This window comes from Salvelinus alpinus, chromosome 23, assembly GCF_045679555.1.
Source record: "Salvelinus alpinus chromosome 23, SLU_Salpinus.1, whole genome shotgun sequence".
NCBI lineage: Eukaryota > Metazoa > Chordata > Actinopteri > Salmoniformes > Salmonidae > Salvelinus > Salvelinus alpinus.
In genome coordinates, this window is record NC_092108.1 from 16,060,143 (window position 1) to 16,077,473 (window position 17,331).

Genomic DNA, 17,331 nt, shown 5'->3' on the forward strand with positions numbered 1-17,331 from the left:
GTGTGTGTGTGTGTGTGTGTGTGTGTGTGTGTGTGTGTGTGTGTGTGTGTGTGTGTGTGTGTGTGTGTGTGTTTTACTCACAGGCATGGTCTGACTCCCGTGCAGGGAGCTGATGGCAGACTGAGCTTCAGAGTGAGTAGAGAACTTCACAAACGCACAACCTAGAGAGAGAGAGAGAAAGACAGAGGAGAGAGAGAGGGGAGAGAGAGGGGAGAGGAAAGAGAGAGGGGAGAGAGGAGAGATAGAGGGTAGAGGAGAGAGAGAGGGGAGAGAGAAGAGGGGAGAGAGGAGAGATAGAGGGGAGAGAAGAGTGAGGAGAGAGAGAGGGGAGAGAGGAGAGAGAGAGCGAGGGGGGGAGAGACAGAGAGAGAGAGAGACAGAGCGAGAGAGGGAGAGGGAGAGAGTGAGCGAGAGAGGGAGAGAGAGAGAGAGAGGGCGCAAAAGAGAGAGAAGGAGGGAGTGAGAGAGAGAGAGGGGGGAGAGAGGAGAGAGGAGAGAGGAGAGAGAGTGTAGAGAGAGAGAGAGAGCAAAAGAGAGAGAGGGAGGGAGTGAGAGAGAGAGAGAGAGAGAGGGAGTGGGAGAGCGAGAGAGAGAGGGAGGGAGGGAGAGAGAGAGAGGGGAGAGAGGGGAGAGGAGAGAGAGAGGGGAGAGGGGAGAGAGAGAGGGGAGTGAGGAGTGAGGAGAGAGGGGAGAGGGGAGAGAGGAGAGAGGAGAGAGGAGAGAGAGAGACAGAGCGAAAGAGGGAGAGAGAGACACAGAGAGAGAGCGAGAGAGAGGGGGAGAGGAAAGGAGGGAGAGAGGGGAGAGAGGAGAGAGAGGGGAGAGAGAGTCACAGAGACAGAGAGAGAGAAAGACAGAGGGGGAGAGAGGAGTGAGGGGAGAGAGAGGGGAGAGGGTCAAGAGGAGAGAGGAGAGAGAGAGAGGAGAGAGGAGAGAGAGAGGAGAGAGAGAGGAGAGAGAGAGGAGAGAGTAGAGAGGAGAGAGAGAGAGAGAGATGGGAGAGACAGAGAGAAAACTAAACTACTTATTGGGAAACACAAGCACAAACACAAAGCAAAATGCATTACTATCTGGCCCTAAATCAACAGTATACCGTGGCTAACTATTTGACCATCGTTACTGATCAAAACCTTAGAAAAACCTTGACAAAGTACAGGCTCAGCACGGCCTTGCCATTGAGAAGGGTAGACACAGGAAAACCTGGCTCCCTGTAGAGGAAAGGCTGTGCAACCACTGCACAACAGCAGAACCTGAGATGGAGCTGCATTTCCTGACAAAATGTGAAAAATATAAAACAATTAGAGAGTGTCATTTCCCCAAATTTGAAACCGTTATTCAAGGTAAAGACCTCTCTGATGATAGTAGGCTACCCGTCTTGTTGGGGGAGGACGCAGAGAGCTGTGGGTTGGCAGCGCACTACATTGCTGCCTGTCATAAGTTGAAGGACTGTGTCTGACAGACCAATCAACCTGCACATGTACTCTACTGTATGCTTATTGTTATTGTTGAATGTATGGTTATTTTGAACCTTGGTTATTGTTGTTACTGTTGTCCCGTTGACAATTTTGATTCTCATAATTTTCATATTGTAAATATCCAAAGTAAGCTTTGGCAATATGTACATTGTTACGTTGTGCCAATAAAGCAAATTGAATTTAATTGAGAGGGAGCAAGAAACAGAGACAGAGTGAGAGAGGGAGATGGAGAGAGAGAAAGATAGCGAGAGAGGGAGCGAGAGAGAGAGACAGAGAGAGAGGGAGAGAGGGAGCGAGAGAGAGAGAAAGAGAGAGGGAGCGAGAGAGAGAGAGACAGAGACAGAGTTAGAGAGGGAGAGCGAGAGTCAGAGAGAGAAGGAGGGGGCAAGAGAGAGAGAGGGGAGAGAGGAGAGAGAGAGGGGAGAGAGGAGAGAGAGAGACGGGAGAGAGGAGTGAGGAGAGAGGGGAGAGACGAGAGGGGAGAGAGGAGAGAGGAGAATTTTGACCTTAGTTCCTTGTTAATGTCTCTATTTTGGTTTGGTCAGGGCATGAGTTGGGGTGGGCATTCTATGTTTTGTTCTATGTTTTGTATTTCTATGTGTTTGGCCTGGTATGGTTCCCAATCAGAGGCAGCTGTCAATCGTCGTCTCTGATTGAGAACCATACTTAGGTAGCCTGTTCCCACAAACACATTGTGGGTAGTTGTTTTCTGTTTAGTGTAGTGCACCTTGCAGAACCGTTCGTTTGTCGCTTTGTTGTTTTTTTGTTCTAGTGTTCGTATTTATTAAAAGTATTATGGACACTTACTACGCTGCACCTTGGTCCTCTTCTCCTTCTCCCGACGACAATCGTTACAAGGCCTCTTTGCTTGCACACACTTCTTCAGTTCTGCCCACAAATGTTCTATGGGATTGAGGTCAGGGCCTTGTGATGGCCACTCCAATACCTTGACTTTGTTGTCCTTATTAAGACATTTAGCCACAACGTTGGAATTATGCTTGGGGTCATTGTCCATTTGGAAGACCCATTTCCGACCAAGGTTTAACTTCCTGACTGATGTCTTGAGATGTTGCTTCAATATATCCACATAATTTTCCTCCCTTATGATGCCATCTATTTTGTGAAGTGCACCAGTCCCTCCTGCAACAAAGCACCCCCACAACATGATGCTGCCACCCCCGTGCTTCACGGTTGGGATGGTGTTCTTCGGCTTGCAAGCATCCCCCTTTCTCCTCCAAACATAACGATGGTCATTATGGCCAAACAGTTCTATTTTTGTTTCATCAGTCCAGGGGACATTTCTCCAAAAAGTACGATCTTTGTCCCCATGTGCAGTTGCAATCCGTAGTCTGGCTTTTTTATGGTGGTATTGAAGCAGTGGCTTCTTCCTTCCTGAGAGGCCTTTCAGGTTATGTCGATATAGGACTCGTTTGACTGTGGATATAGATACTTTTGTACCTGTTTCCTCCAGCATCTTCACAAGGTCCTTTGCTGTTGTTCTGGGATTGATTTGCACTTTTCGCAGCAAAGTACATTAATCTCTAGGAGACAGAATGCGTCTCCTTCATGAGCAGTATGATGGCTGTGTGGTCCCATGGTGTTTATACTTGTGTACTATTGTTTGTACAGATGAACGTGGTACCTTCAGGCATTTGGAAATTGCTCCCAAGGATGAACCAGACTTGTGGAGGTCTATATATTTTTTTCTGAGGTCTTGGCTGATTTCTTTCGATTTTCCCATGATGTCAAGCAAAGACACACTGAGTTTGAAGGTAGGCCTTAAAATACATCCACAGGTACACCTCCAATTTACTCAAATGATGTCAATTAGCCCATCTGAAACTTCTAAAGCTATGACATCATTTTCTGGAATTTTCCAACTATAGGGGGTGCTGTTCCGCATTAGCATTTTTGGTCTCCAAATTAAACTGCCTCGTGCTCAATTCTTGATCGTACAATATGCATATTATTGTTATTATTGGATAGAAAACACTTTCTAGTTTCTATAGCCGTTGGAATTTTGTCTCTGAGTGGTACAGAACTACTTCTACAGCACTTTTCCTGACAGGGAGTCAGATTTCAGAAATTTTGACCCCTGATCTGGGGTCGGTTTTAAGGTGCCTGTAAATGCTATGGAGAAACCGACACTGCCTACGTCTTCCTCTGGGTGTCAGTACGTCATGACGCTTTGAATTGAGTCGATTGCGCAATCAGAGCCACTATAAAACAACAAAACGTGGAAGTACCGTTCTTTCCCTTCGCGCGTCTTACGCAAGATGGACATCGGACTTGCCTCCTTCCAAATGGTTGTTTAGCCAGTAATATTTCTCCGGTCATGTTTTTACTCGTTATAGTTGTTAAAAACATCATAATGTAGTTAATTTGAACCGTTTTATAGCAATTTATATCCGTTTAGTGCGATTTTGAGGAATTTCTTTGTCGTGCACTTTGAAGCTTTGGGCACGTTTCGGGGTCTCGGTCGATGTTAGTGGATATTTCGAAGGCCAGAGGACATCTATCGACCAAAAGAAGATTAGACCCAAGAAAGGATACATTGCCCAAGAATCTGATGGAAAATCACCTCATAGTAAGAAATATTTAATATGATAAATCGTTGTTCTGTCGAAATATTTTAAACGCATATTCCGCCATTTTGTTTGTTATCGCTTCACTTGGCGAACCCTGTATTGCCCAGTAAGGATAATTTTAGAAATGTAAATCAGCGGTTGCATTAAGAACTAATTTGTCTTTCGATTCCTGTCAACCCTGTATTTTTTAGTCAAGTATATGATTAGCTTTCGATTAAACTAGATCACTCTGAAAGATGACGTCCGACATTTTGAGGCTTGATTTGCTACTATTTTCATTGTATAACCACGGTTTTGTATGGCTAAATATGCACATTTTCGAACAAACTCTATATGTATGTTGTAAAATGATGTTACAGGAGTGTCATCGGAAGAATTCTGAGAAGGTTAGTGAAAAGATTTATATATTTTGGCGATGATTACGTTATAGCTCTCTTTGGCTTGAATCGATGCTCTGGTAACGTTTGCACATGTGGTATGCTAACTTATCGATTTATTGTGTTTTCGCTGTAAAACGCTTAGAAAATCTGAAATATTGTCTGAAATCACAAGATCTGTGTCTTTCCATTGCTATGCTTTGTCTATTTTTATGAAATGTTTTATGATGAGTAAATTGGTCATACACGTTGCTCTCTGTAGTAATTCTAGTCGAGTTGTGATGGTCGGTGCAATTGTAAACTGTGATTTCTACCTGAAATATGCACTTTTTTCTAACAAAACCTATCCTATACCATAAATATGTTATCAGACTGTCATCTGATGAGGTTTTTTCTTGGTTAGTGGCTATTTATATCTTTATTTGGCCGAATTAGTGATAGCTACTGATGCAGGAAAAAAATGGTGTAGTTAAAAAAGTGGTGTATTTTGCTAACGTGGTTAGCTAATAGATTTACATATTGTGTCTTCCCTGTAAAACATTTTAAAAAACAGAAATGATGGGTTTATTCACAAGATCTGTATCTTTCATCTGGTGTCTTGGACTTGTGATTTAATGATATTTAGATGCTACTATCTACTTGTGAAGCTATGCTAGCTATGCTAATCAGTGTGTGGGGGGGTGGGGGGTGATCCCGGACCCGGGGTAGAGGCTCGTGAAAGGTTAAAGGCACAGGTAACTTTATGTATGTAAACTTCTGACCCACTGGAATTGTGATAAGGGAAATAATCTGTCTGTAAACAATTGTTGGAAAAATTACTTGTGTCATGCACAAATTAGATGTCCAAAACTATAGTTTTTAGCAAGTAATTTGTGTAGTGGTTGAAAAACAGGTTGTAATGACTCCAACCTAAGTGTATGTAAACTTCCTACTTCAACTGTATACAGGATACTACCCTCTACAACATAACCTTCACTCCAAATCAAAACTCAAAACCCACAACCTGATTTTGGACGGAATTACAGAATCACCTTGTCACGCCCTGACCATAGTTTGCTTTTTATGTTTTATTTTTTGTTTGGTCAGGGTGTGATCTGAGTGGGCATTCTATGTTGTATGTCTGGTTTGTCTATTTCTATGTATTTGGCCTGATATGGTTCTCAATCAGAGACAGGTGTTTTGCGTTGTCTCTGATTGGGAACCATATTTAGGTAGCCTGTTTTGTGTTGTGGGTTGTGGGTTATTGTCTATATGTAAGTTGCCTGTGTCTGCACTTGTCATTTATAGCTTCATGTTCATTTTGTTGTTTTGTATTAGTCTGTTTAGTGTGTCTCTTCGTTTATTAAATAGAAGTATGTATTCGTATCACGCTGCGCCTTGGTCCTCCACCATATGACAAACGTGACACACCTGGAAGGTTTACAACTACCAAAGATTATTATTCCAACGTTATATAGCAAATGCTCTGGAAAACAACAGAAACCTGAAGACACCATCCAACCTGGAACTGAGTGAGTAATGTTTAGTCTGAAGCCATATTTTATTTCCAAAAGCCAAGAAGAAAAATACTTTACATTACTTTATAAGGACTGAATGCTAAATTAAGGCTGCTAAGCTGGATACAACTTCAATTAGCACTGACGTGTCAAGTGAGAGGTGTCAAAGCACTTTAGCCCAACAATGGCAGGAGAGACGAACAGTCTACTCCAACCAAATGGAGAGGCCTTAGAAGCTGCCTCCTGCTGTTCAGAGGTCATTAAAACACAGTACCCGGTGTATGTAAAGAATAATAAGGCAAGAAAAGATCACAAAATTAAGCTCCTTATGGAAAATCAAGATACACTTTTTGCTGACTATTATAAAAATGGGAACATCAGCAACCTTCCACACAAACCATCCCCTGGCATGGCACAGTGATATTAGCACACTACCCCACTGTTAAGAGAGGGGGTGTTAACGAGGGGTGGAAACTCAGGATACTAGACAATGAGGACTCAGTCAGCTAATATGAATCTCTATAAGTCTGGAACAGTAATGGTACAGGGCAACCCCAAACAGTTTCAGCTGAACTTTCACCTAATCAAAGAATTAGCCCAGCAGGAGAAGCTCTCCCTTGAGAAAGATACCCCCACCCCGAGCGGGTCAGACCAGACCTCTTCATTATATAACCCCCCAAGCGGAAAGTCAGCCTCCCAGCACAGAGTACTACCCCCTCATTGAAATGTAGGATACATTTACCCAGCTGGAGGTAAGGCAGGTGGAGCTGGGACAGCAGGTGATTACACTCCAGTCAGCACAGACCCAGACATTAGTCCAATACAACAACACCCCCTTAACCAGACCCGGAGAGCTGGAGGTGGAGAGAGACACATCTGCACTCTGGACTGTGGTGAGACAACTTCAACAACATAAAAAGTAAGAGCAGGAGAAGAACAGAGCACTAGAGGAGAGGATCAGACTGCTGGAGGAGAGGTTGAGGGGGATGGCGTGTGATAGAAAACAACCCACTAGAGAGGTGGTGTCACGTTCCTGACCTGTTTTCCCTTGTTTTGTATTTATTTAGTATGGTCAGGGCGTGAGTTGGGTGGGTTGTCTATGTGTGTTTTTCTATGTTGGTTTGTGTTCGGCCTGGTATGATTCTCAATCAGAGGCAGCTGTCAATCGTTGTCCCTGATTGAGAATCATACTTAGGCAGCCGGGGTTTCACGTGTGTTTTGTGGGTGTTTGTTGCCATGTTAGTGTTTTTTCACCACACGGTACTGTTTCGGTTTTCTGCACATCGTTTATTGTTTTTGTATTTCAGTGTTCAGTTTGGTTTTAATAAATCATCATGAGCACTTACCACTCTGCATATTGGTCCGATCCTTCTCGCCTCTCCTCGTCCGATGAGGAGGACGAAATAGACAAGCGTAACAGGTGGCCACCCCCACAGAGAAGCCAGCAGAACAGCCCACCTCAGCTCTAGACAAAAGTCTCGACACCACAGCAGAACAGTCCACCCCAGACCCTGACCATAGCGTCGACACCACAGCAGAACAGTCCACCCCAGACCCTGACCATAGCGTCGACACCACAGCAGAACAGTTCACCCCAGACCCTGACCATAGCGTCGACACCACAGCAGAACAGACAATTGAAGAACCCCAAGCCCAGGGGATCTTACCCCCTCTGAGCACCCCCCCCCCCTGTCAGCCACCCTAATTGCCCTCCTGACAACCCCCCCACGCCGACTGAGGACATACACAAGACACAGATTGTTCTCCTTATGGACTCAAATGGGAAATGTATACAAGAAAAAAGAATCTTCCCAAACACAGTGTGTCTAAACTCTGGTGTCCAAACACCCAGCCTGCCCTAGACCTTCTGTCTGAGGACCAACTAGGTTCACCTAGCCACATAATAACACACACAGCCTGCCCTAGACCTTCTGTCTGAGGACCAACTAGGTTCACCTAGCCACATAATAATACACCCAGCCTGCCCTAGACCTTCTGTCTGAGGACCAACTAGGTTCACCTAGCCACATAATAATACACACAGGCACAAACGACCTGAGAACACAGCAGGAAAGGGTGGAGACAGCACTGAAGGGAGGGATTGAAAAAGCTTCTTCTACTTTCCCCAACGCACAAGTGGTTATCTCCACCCTGCTACCACGAAAAGAGTTCCACCCTGCTACCATACAGCAGGTATATGCAAGTATTTCCTGTGACTGTGCCTCAAAACCAAATGTTTTCCTGGCCCACCACTCCACCCTGGACTTGAACAGCCTTTATGACCAGGTCCACCTCTACAAGGCAGCAGAGCGCACCTTCGCCAGGACCCTAAAGGACATCGCCCTCAACCACAGCCCCAACACTTCACACAGGAGCAACAGATCAACAAACACCCCCCCCGGACCTACACATAGAGGACCCACGCCGAGAGGACCTACATCCAGACCCCAACCAATCAACACCCACCAAAGTCAACTATGTCCACACACAATTTAGGCCCCCTCAGATCAGACCTATGACCCTTCTGCCCACCCCATTCACCCCACCCCCGCAAAGAGGGCCTCAACATGGAAGTCACACATACGCCCAGGCCATGAGCGGGCAAACAGGCCCAACCCCCACTCTTACACTAGCCCAAGCCAATGGCATGTACCAGATGCTCAGCAGGCTCTGCTCACACTTACTGGTCTGAGGCCAAACGACACAACCAACAACATTGGACACTTTATGGAACACAAAGCCTTCACTATCTCATCCTGGAATATCCAAGGCCTGAGGTCATCTGCCTTTGGCCTAAAGAGCAGGAACCTGGACTTCATCAAAGAAATCGGAAATACAGACATTGTCATCCGACAAGAAACCTGGTATAGAGCAGACAGACCCACTGGTTGCCCTCTAGGTTACAGAGAGCTGGTAGTCCCATCCACCAAACTACCAGGTGTGAAACAGGGAAGGGACTCAGGGGTATGCTAATTTGGTATAGAGCGGACCTAACTCACTCCATTAAATTTATCAAAACATGAACATTTTACATTTAGCTAGAAATTCAAAAGGAAATGATCTTAACAGAGAAAAATGTCCTCCTGTGTGCTACCTATATCCCCCCACTAGAATCCCTATACTTTAATGAAGACAGCTTCTCCATCCTAGAGGGGAAAATCAATAATTTCCAGGCCCAGGGACATGTACTAGTCTGTGGTGACCTAAATGCCAGAACCGGACAAGAACCTTACAGGGGGACAAACACCTGCCTGGAGGTGACAGCATTCCCTCCCCCATATGCCCCCCTAGGCACAACTATGACAACATAACCAACAAAAACATGTCGCATGCTGGGTATGTACAGTGGGGAGAACAAGTATTTGATACACTGCCGATTTTGCAGGTTTTCCTACTTACAAAGCATGTAGAGGTCTGTAATTTCTATCATGGGTACACTTCAACTATGAGAGACGGAATCTAAAACAAAAATCCAGAAAATCACATTGTATGATTTTTAAGTAATTAATTTGCATTTTATTGCATGACATAAGTATTTGATACATCAGAAAAGCAGATCTTAATATTTGGTACAGAAACCTTTGTTTGCAATTACAGAGATCATACGTTTCCTGTAGTTCTTGACCAGGTTTGCACACACTGCAGCAGGGATTTTGGCCCACTCCTCCATACAGATCTTCTCCAGATCCTTCAGGTTTCGGGGCTGTCGCTGGGCAATACGGACTTTCAGCTCCCTCCAAAGATTTTCTATTGGGTTCAGGTCTGGAGACTGGCTAGGCCACTCCAGGACCTTGAGATGCTTCTTACGGCGCCACTCCTTAGTTGCCCTGGCTGTGTGTTTCGGGTCGTTGTCATGCTGGAAGACCCAGCCACGACCCATCTTCAATGCTCTTACTGAGGGAAGGAGGTTGTTGGCCAAGATCTCGCGATACATGGCCCCATCCATCCTCCCCTCAATACGGTGCAGTCATCCTGTACCCTTTGCAGAAAAGCATCCCCAAAGAATGATGTTTCCACCTCCATGCTTCACGGTTGGGATGGTGTTCTTGGGGTTGTACTCATCCTTCTTCTTCCTCCAAACACGGCGAGTGGAGTTTAGACCAAAAAGCTCTATTTTTGTCTCATCAGACCACATGACCTTCTCCCATTCCTCCTCTGGATCATCCAGATGGTCATTGGCAAACTTCAGACGGGCCTGGACATGCGCTGGCTTGAGCAGGTGGACCTTGCGTGCGCTGCAGGATTTTAATCCATGACGGTGTAGTGTGTTACTAATGGTTTTCTTTGAGACTGTGGTCCCAGCTCTCTCCAGGTCATTGACCAGGTCCTGCCGTGTAGTTCTGGGCTGATAACTCACCTTCCTCATGATCATTGATGCCCCACGAGGTGAGATCTTGCATGGAGCCCCAGACCGAGGGTGATTGACCGTCATCTTGAACTTCTTCCATTTTCTAATAATTGCGCCAACAGTTGTTGCCTTCTCACCGAGCTGCTTGCCTATTGTCCTGTAGCCCATCCCAGCCTGTTGCATGTCTACAATTTTATCCCTGATGTCCTTATACAGCTCTCTGGTCTTGGCCATTGTGGAGAGGTTGGAGTCTGTTTGATTGAGTGTGTGGACAGGTGTCTTTTATACAGGTAACGAGTTCAAACAGGTGCAGTTAATACAGGTAATGAGTGGAGAACAGGAGGGCTTCTTAAAGAAAAACTAACAGGTCTGTGAGAGCCGGAATTCTTACTGGTTGGTAGGTGATCAAATACTTATGTCATGCAATAAAATGCAAATTAATTACTTAAAAATCATACAATGTGATTTTCTGGATTTTTGTTTTAGATTCCGTCTCTCACAGTTGAAGTGTACCTATGATAAAAATTACAGACCTCTACATGCTTTGTAAGTAGGAAAACCTGCAAAATCGGCAGTGTATCAAATACTTGTTCTCCCCACTGTACATAGTCAATGGTAGGCTTCGAGGGGACTCCTATGGTTGGAACACTTATAGCTCATCTCTTGGCAGTAGTACTGTAGATTACTTTATCACTGACCTCAACCCAGAGTCTCTCAGTGTTCACAGTCAGCCCACTGACACCCCTGTCAGACCACAGCAAAAATCACAGTCTACTTGAACAGAGCAATAGTCAATCATGAGGCATCAAAGCCAAAGGAACTGAGTAATATTAAGAAATGTTATAGATAGAAGGAATGTAGTTTGAAAACCTACCAAAAAACAATGTGGCAAAAACAAATTCAATCCCTTTTAGACAACTTCCTGGATAAAACGTTCCGCTGTAATAGTGAAGGTGTAAACTTGGCAGTAGAAAATCTTAACAGTATATTTGACCTCTCAGCTTCCCAATCAAATCTAAAAATCCGAAATAGAAAACCGAAGAAAATGAACAACCAATAACAAATGGTTTGATTAAGAATGCAAAAATCTAAGAAAGAAATTGAGAAACCTGTCCAACCAAAAACACAGAGACTCGGAAAACCTGAGTCTACGCCTTCACTATGGTGAATCACTAAAACAATACAGAAATACACTAAGGAAAAAGAAGGAGCCGCACGTCAGAAATCAGCTCAATGTAATTGAAGAATCCATAGACTCTAACCACTTCTCGGAAAATTGGAAAACACTAAACACAAAAAATTATCTATCCAAAATGGAGATGGATGGGTAAACCACTTCTCCAATCTTTTTGGCTCTATAACAAAGAACAAACAGTAAAAACATATACACGATCAAATACAAATCTTAGAATCAACTATTAAAGACCTACCAGAACCCCCTGGATTCTCAAATTACCTTGAATGAACTGCAGGACAAAATTAAAACCCTCCCACCTAAAAAGGCCTGTGTTGTTGATGGCATCCTCAATGAAATGATCAAATATACAGACAACAAATTCCAACTGGCTATACTAAAACTCTTTAACATCATTCTCAGCTCTGGCATCTTCCCCAATATTTGGAACCAAGGACTGATCACCCCAATCCATATAAGTGGAGACAAAATTGACCCCAATAACTACCATGGGATATGCATTCACAGCAACCTTGGGAAAATCCTCTGCATTATCATTAACAGCAGACTCGTACATTTCCTCAGTGAAAATAATGTACTGAGCAAATGTCAAATTGGCTTTTTACCAAATTATCGTACAACAGACCACGTATTCACCCTGCACACCCTAATTGACAAACAAACAAACCATTAATTTCAAAAAAGCCTTCGACTCAATTTGGCATGAGGGTCTGCTATACGAATTGATGGCAAGTGGTGCTGGGGGAACAATATATGACATTATAAAATCCAGGTACACAAACAACAAGTGTGCAGTAAAAATAGGCAGAAAAACACACACATTTCTTCTCACAGGGCCGTGGGGTGAGACAGGGATGCAGCTTAAGCCCCACTCTCTTCAACATATATATCAACGAATTGGCGAGGGCACTAGAAAAGTCTGCAGCACCCGGACTCACCCTACTAGAATTTGAAGTCAAATGTCTACTGTTTGTTGATGATCTGGTGTTTCTGTCACCAACCAAGGAGGGCCTACAGCAGCAACTAGATCTTCTGCACAGATTCTGCCAGACCTGGGCCCTGACAGTAAATCTCAGTAAGACCAAAATAATGGTGTTCCAAAAAAGGTCCAGTCGCCAGGACCACAAATACAAATTCCATCTAGACACCGTTGCCCTAGAGCACACAAAAAACTATACATACCTTGGCCTAAACATTAGCGCCACAGGTATCTTCCACAAAGCTGTGAACGGCAAGAAGGGCATTCTATGCCATCAAAAGGAACATAAAATTCAACTTACCAATTAGGATCTGGCTAAAAATACTTGAATCAGTTATACAACCCATTGCCCTTTATGGTTGTGAGGTCTGGGGTTCGCTCACCAAGAGTCCCCTAAGCAAGCTGGTCCTGGGGCTCTGTTCACAAACAAACAGAACCCACAGAGCTCCAGGACAGCAACACAATTAGACGCAACCAAATCATGAGAAAACTAAAAGATAATTACTTGACACATTGGAAAGAATTAACAAAAAAACAGAGCAAACTAGAATGCTATTTGGCCCTAAACAGAGAGTACACAGTGGCAGAATACTTGACCACTGTGACTGAGCAAAACTTAAGGAAAGCTTTGACTATGTACAGATTCAGTGAGCATAGCCTTGCTATTGAGAAAGACCGCCATAGGCAGACCTGGCTCTCAAGAGAAGACAGGTTATGTGCACACTGCCCACAAAATGAGGTGGAAACTGAGCTGCACTTCCTAACCTCCTTCCCAATGTATGACCATTTTAGAGACACATATTTCCCTCAGATTACACAGATCCACAAAGAATTTGAAAACAAACTCAATTTTGATAAACTCCCATATCTACTGGGTGAAATACCACAGTGTGCCATCCCAGCATCGAGATTTGTGACCTGTTGCCACAAGAAAAGGTCAACCAGTGAAGAACAAACACCATTGTAAATACAACCCATATTTATGTTTATTTATTATCCCTTTTGTACTTTAAGCATTTTTACATCATTACAACACTGTATATGTACATATTATGACATTTGTAATCTCTTGATTCTTTTGGAACTTCTGTGAGTGTAATGTTCACTGTTCATTTTTATTGTTTCTTTCACTTTTGTATATTATCTACTTCACTTGCTTCGGCAATGTTAACATATGTTTCCCATGACAATAAAGCCGCTTGAATTGAAGTCTGTATACCTGTCTCACTTTCCTCTCAAAACTCTAATGTAGTATTCACACACTGTCACGCCCTGGCCTTAGTTATCTTTGTTTTCTTTATTATTTTGATTAGGTCAGGGTGTGACATGGGGGATTTATGTGTTTTGTCTAGTCTAGGGGTTTTGTATGTTTATGGGGTGTTTTCTAGTCTAGGTGTTTGTATGTCTATGGTTGCCTAGATTGGTTCTCAATTAGAGGCAGCTGTTTATCATTCTCTCTGATTGGGAACCATATTTAGGCAGCCATATTCTTTAGGGATTTCGTGGGTTATTGTCTATATGTAAGTTGCCTGTGTCTGCACTTGTTTAATATATAGCTTCACGTTCGTTTGTTGTTTTGTATAGTTTGTTTAAGTGTTCTTCGTTTCGTTTAATAAATAAAATAATGTATTACTATCACGCTGCGCCTTGGTCCTCCTCTCTTCATCCAAACGACGAACGTGACACACACTTACCTTTGACTTTCAGTTGACCACATTTTCTGCATCTTTGAGCGAGTGTCTCCACACAGACCTGACTAGAAGATTATTTTGGGTTTGTGACCAATGTGTGTGTTTGTGGATGTGTGTGTGTGTGTGTGTGTGTGCTCTCATGCGTTGCCTGTCAGGTATTGTCTTACCTCACTGCAGTGCAGAGTGTTAAATGAGTTCTGTCACTGCAGTGTCAAGCCGATGTGTCAGCTATCACACAGGCAGGCGTAACATTGCTCGGACATGGGAGACGCAAGTTTGAGACACTGGGAAAATGTGTGTGTGTGTACAGGAAGAACAATGTCATTGTGACATGAGAGAGATAGATATGAGAATACAGAAAATGTAATATGTAAAACTTACCTGTACTGGAACACAACAGAAGATGATTCTAGGGATTTATTTTTAATTTTCATCTAGTTTCTCTCCTCTCCTTCTCCTAGTCTACGTTCCTTCCCTCCCCTCATTTAGTTTCTCAGAAAGAGCGACATCGTTGATATATACAGAGAAAAGAGTCGGCCCGAGAATTGAACCCTGTGGTAGCCCCATAGAGACTGCCAGAGTTCCGGACAACAGGCCCTCCGATTTGACACACTGAACTCTGTCTGAGAAGTAGTTGGTGAACCAGGCGAGGCAGTCTTTTGAGACACCAAGGCTGTTGAGTTGATTGGCTACCAATACGATTGCGTCAGTAGTGTTAGACTGACTACAACATGTTGTTAGAACGAGAGCAGTTGGATGAAGAGAAAGCATTTAGTCTTTTTTTGCAAATCCTATTGCTTTCAACCCAACAACCCTAGCTAATGCCATGGAAACTAGAGTATTCAACCCAACAACCCTAGTTAATGCCATGGAAACTAGAGTATTCAACCCAACAACCCTAGTTAATGCCTTGGAAACTAGAGTATTCAACCCAACAACCCTAGCTAATGCCATGGAAACTAGAGTATTCAACCCAACAACCCTAGCTAATGCCATGGAAACTAGAGTATTCAACCCAACAACCCTAGTTAATGCCATGGAAACTAGAGTATTCAACCCAACAACCCTAGTTAATGCCTTGGAAACTAGAGTATTCAACCCAACAACCCTAGCTAATGCCATGGAAACTAGAGTATTCAACCCAACAACCCTAGCTAATGCCATGGAAACTAGAGTATTCAACCCAACAACCCTAGCTAATGCCACGGAAACTAGAGTATTCAACCCAACAACCCTAGCTAATGCCATGGAAACTAGACTATTCAACCCAACAACCCTAGCTAATGCCACAGAAACTAGAGTATTCAACCCAACAACCCTAGCTAATGCAATGGAAACTAGAGTATTCAACCGAACAACCCTAGCTAATGCCATTTAAATTAGAATATTCAACCGAACAACCCTAGCTAATGCCATTTAAATTAGAATATTCAACCGAACAACCCTAGCTAATGCCACGGAAACTAGAGTATTCAACCCAACAACCCAAGCTAATGCCACGGAAACTAGAGTATTCAACCCAACAACCCTAGCTAATGCCACGGAAACTATAGTATTCAACCCAACAACCCTAGCTAATGCCATGGAAACTAGAGTATTCAACCCAACAACCCTAGCTAATGCCATGGAATCTAGAGTATTCAACCCAACAACCCTAGCTAATGCCATGGAAACTAGAGTATTCAACCCAACAACCCGAGCTAATGCCATGGAAACTAGAGTATTCAACCCAACAACCCAAGCTAATTCCACGGAAACTAGAGTATTCAACCCAACAACCCTAGCTAATGCCATGGAAACTAGAGTATTCAACCCAATACCCCAAGCTAATGCCATTTAAATTAGAATATTCAACCGAACAACCCTAGCTAATGCCATGGAAACTAGAGTATTCAACCCAATACCCCAAGCTAATGCCACGGAAACTAGAGTATTCAACCCAACAACCCTAGCTAATGCCATGGAAACTAGAGTATTCAACCCAACAACCCTAGCTAATGCCATTTAAATTAGAATATTAAACCGAACAACCCTAGCTAATGCCATGGAAACTAGAGTATTCAACCCAACAACCCTAGCTAATGCCATGGAAACTACAGTATTCAACCGAACAACCCTAGCTAATGCCATTTAAATTAGAATATTCAACCCAACAACCCTAGCTAATTCCATGGAAACTAGAGCATTCAACCCAACAACCCTAGCTAATTCCATGGAAACTAGAGCATTCAACCCAACAACCCGAGCTAATGCCATGGAAACTAGAGTATTCAACCCAACAACCCGAGCTAATGCAATGGAAACTAGAGTATTCAACCCAACAACCCAAGCCAATGCCAAGGAAACTAGAGTATTCAACCCAATACCCCAAGCTAATGCCACAGAAACCAGAGTATTCAACCCAACAACCCCAGCTAATGCAACAGAAACTACAGTATTCAACCAAACAACCCTAGCTATTGCCATAGAAACTAGAATATTCAACCGAACAACCCTAGCTAATGCCATTTAAATTTGAATATTCAACCGAACAACCCTAGCTAATGCCATGGAAAGTAAAGTATTCAACCCAACAACCCTAGCTAATTCCATGGAAACTAGAGCATTCAACCCAACAACCCGAGCTAATGCCATGGAAACTAGAGTATTCAACCCAACAACCCGAGCTAAAGCAATGGAAACTAGAGTATTCAACCCAACAACCCAAGCTAATGCCAAGGAAACTAGAGTATTCAACCCAATACCCCAAGCTAATGCCACAGAAACCAGAGTATTCAACCCAACAACCCCAGCTAATGCAACAGAAACTACAGTATTCAACCAAACAACCCTAGCTATTGCCATAGAAACTAGAATATTCAACCGAACAACCCTAGCTAATGCCATTTAAATTTGAATATTCAACCGAACAACCCTAGCTAATGCCATGGAAAGTAAAGTATTCAACCCAACAACCCTAGCTAATGCCACGGAAACTAGAGTATTCAACCCAACAACCCAAGCTAATGCCACGGAAACTAGACTATTCAACTCAACAACCCTAGCTAATGCCACGGAAACTAGAGTATTCAACCCAACAACCCTAGCTAATGCCACGGAAACTAGAGTATTCAACCCAACAACCCTAGCTAATGCCATGGAAACTAGAGAATTCAACCCAACAACCCTAGCTAATGCCACGG

At 43.5% G+C, this 17,331-nt stretch overlaps 1 protein-coding gene across 5 annotated transcripts in view; it reads right to left on the minus strand.

Moving 5' to 3' along the window:
* The window catches only part of LOC139550357 (CUGBP Elav-like family member 5), a 96,107-nt gene that overhangs the window by 15,041 nt on the left and 63,735 nt on the right, over positions 1 to 17,331 (minus strand). For all 5 annotated transcript variants that reach the window (XM_071361218.1, XM_071361217.1, XM_071361216.1 and 2 more), the window contains one exon: positions 82 to 161. In XM_071361218.1, the coding sequence (XP_071217319.1) occupies positions 82 to 161 (80 nt within the window). The remainder of the gene's footprint in view (positions 1 to 81; positions 162 to 17,331) is intronic.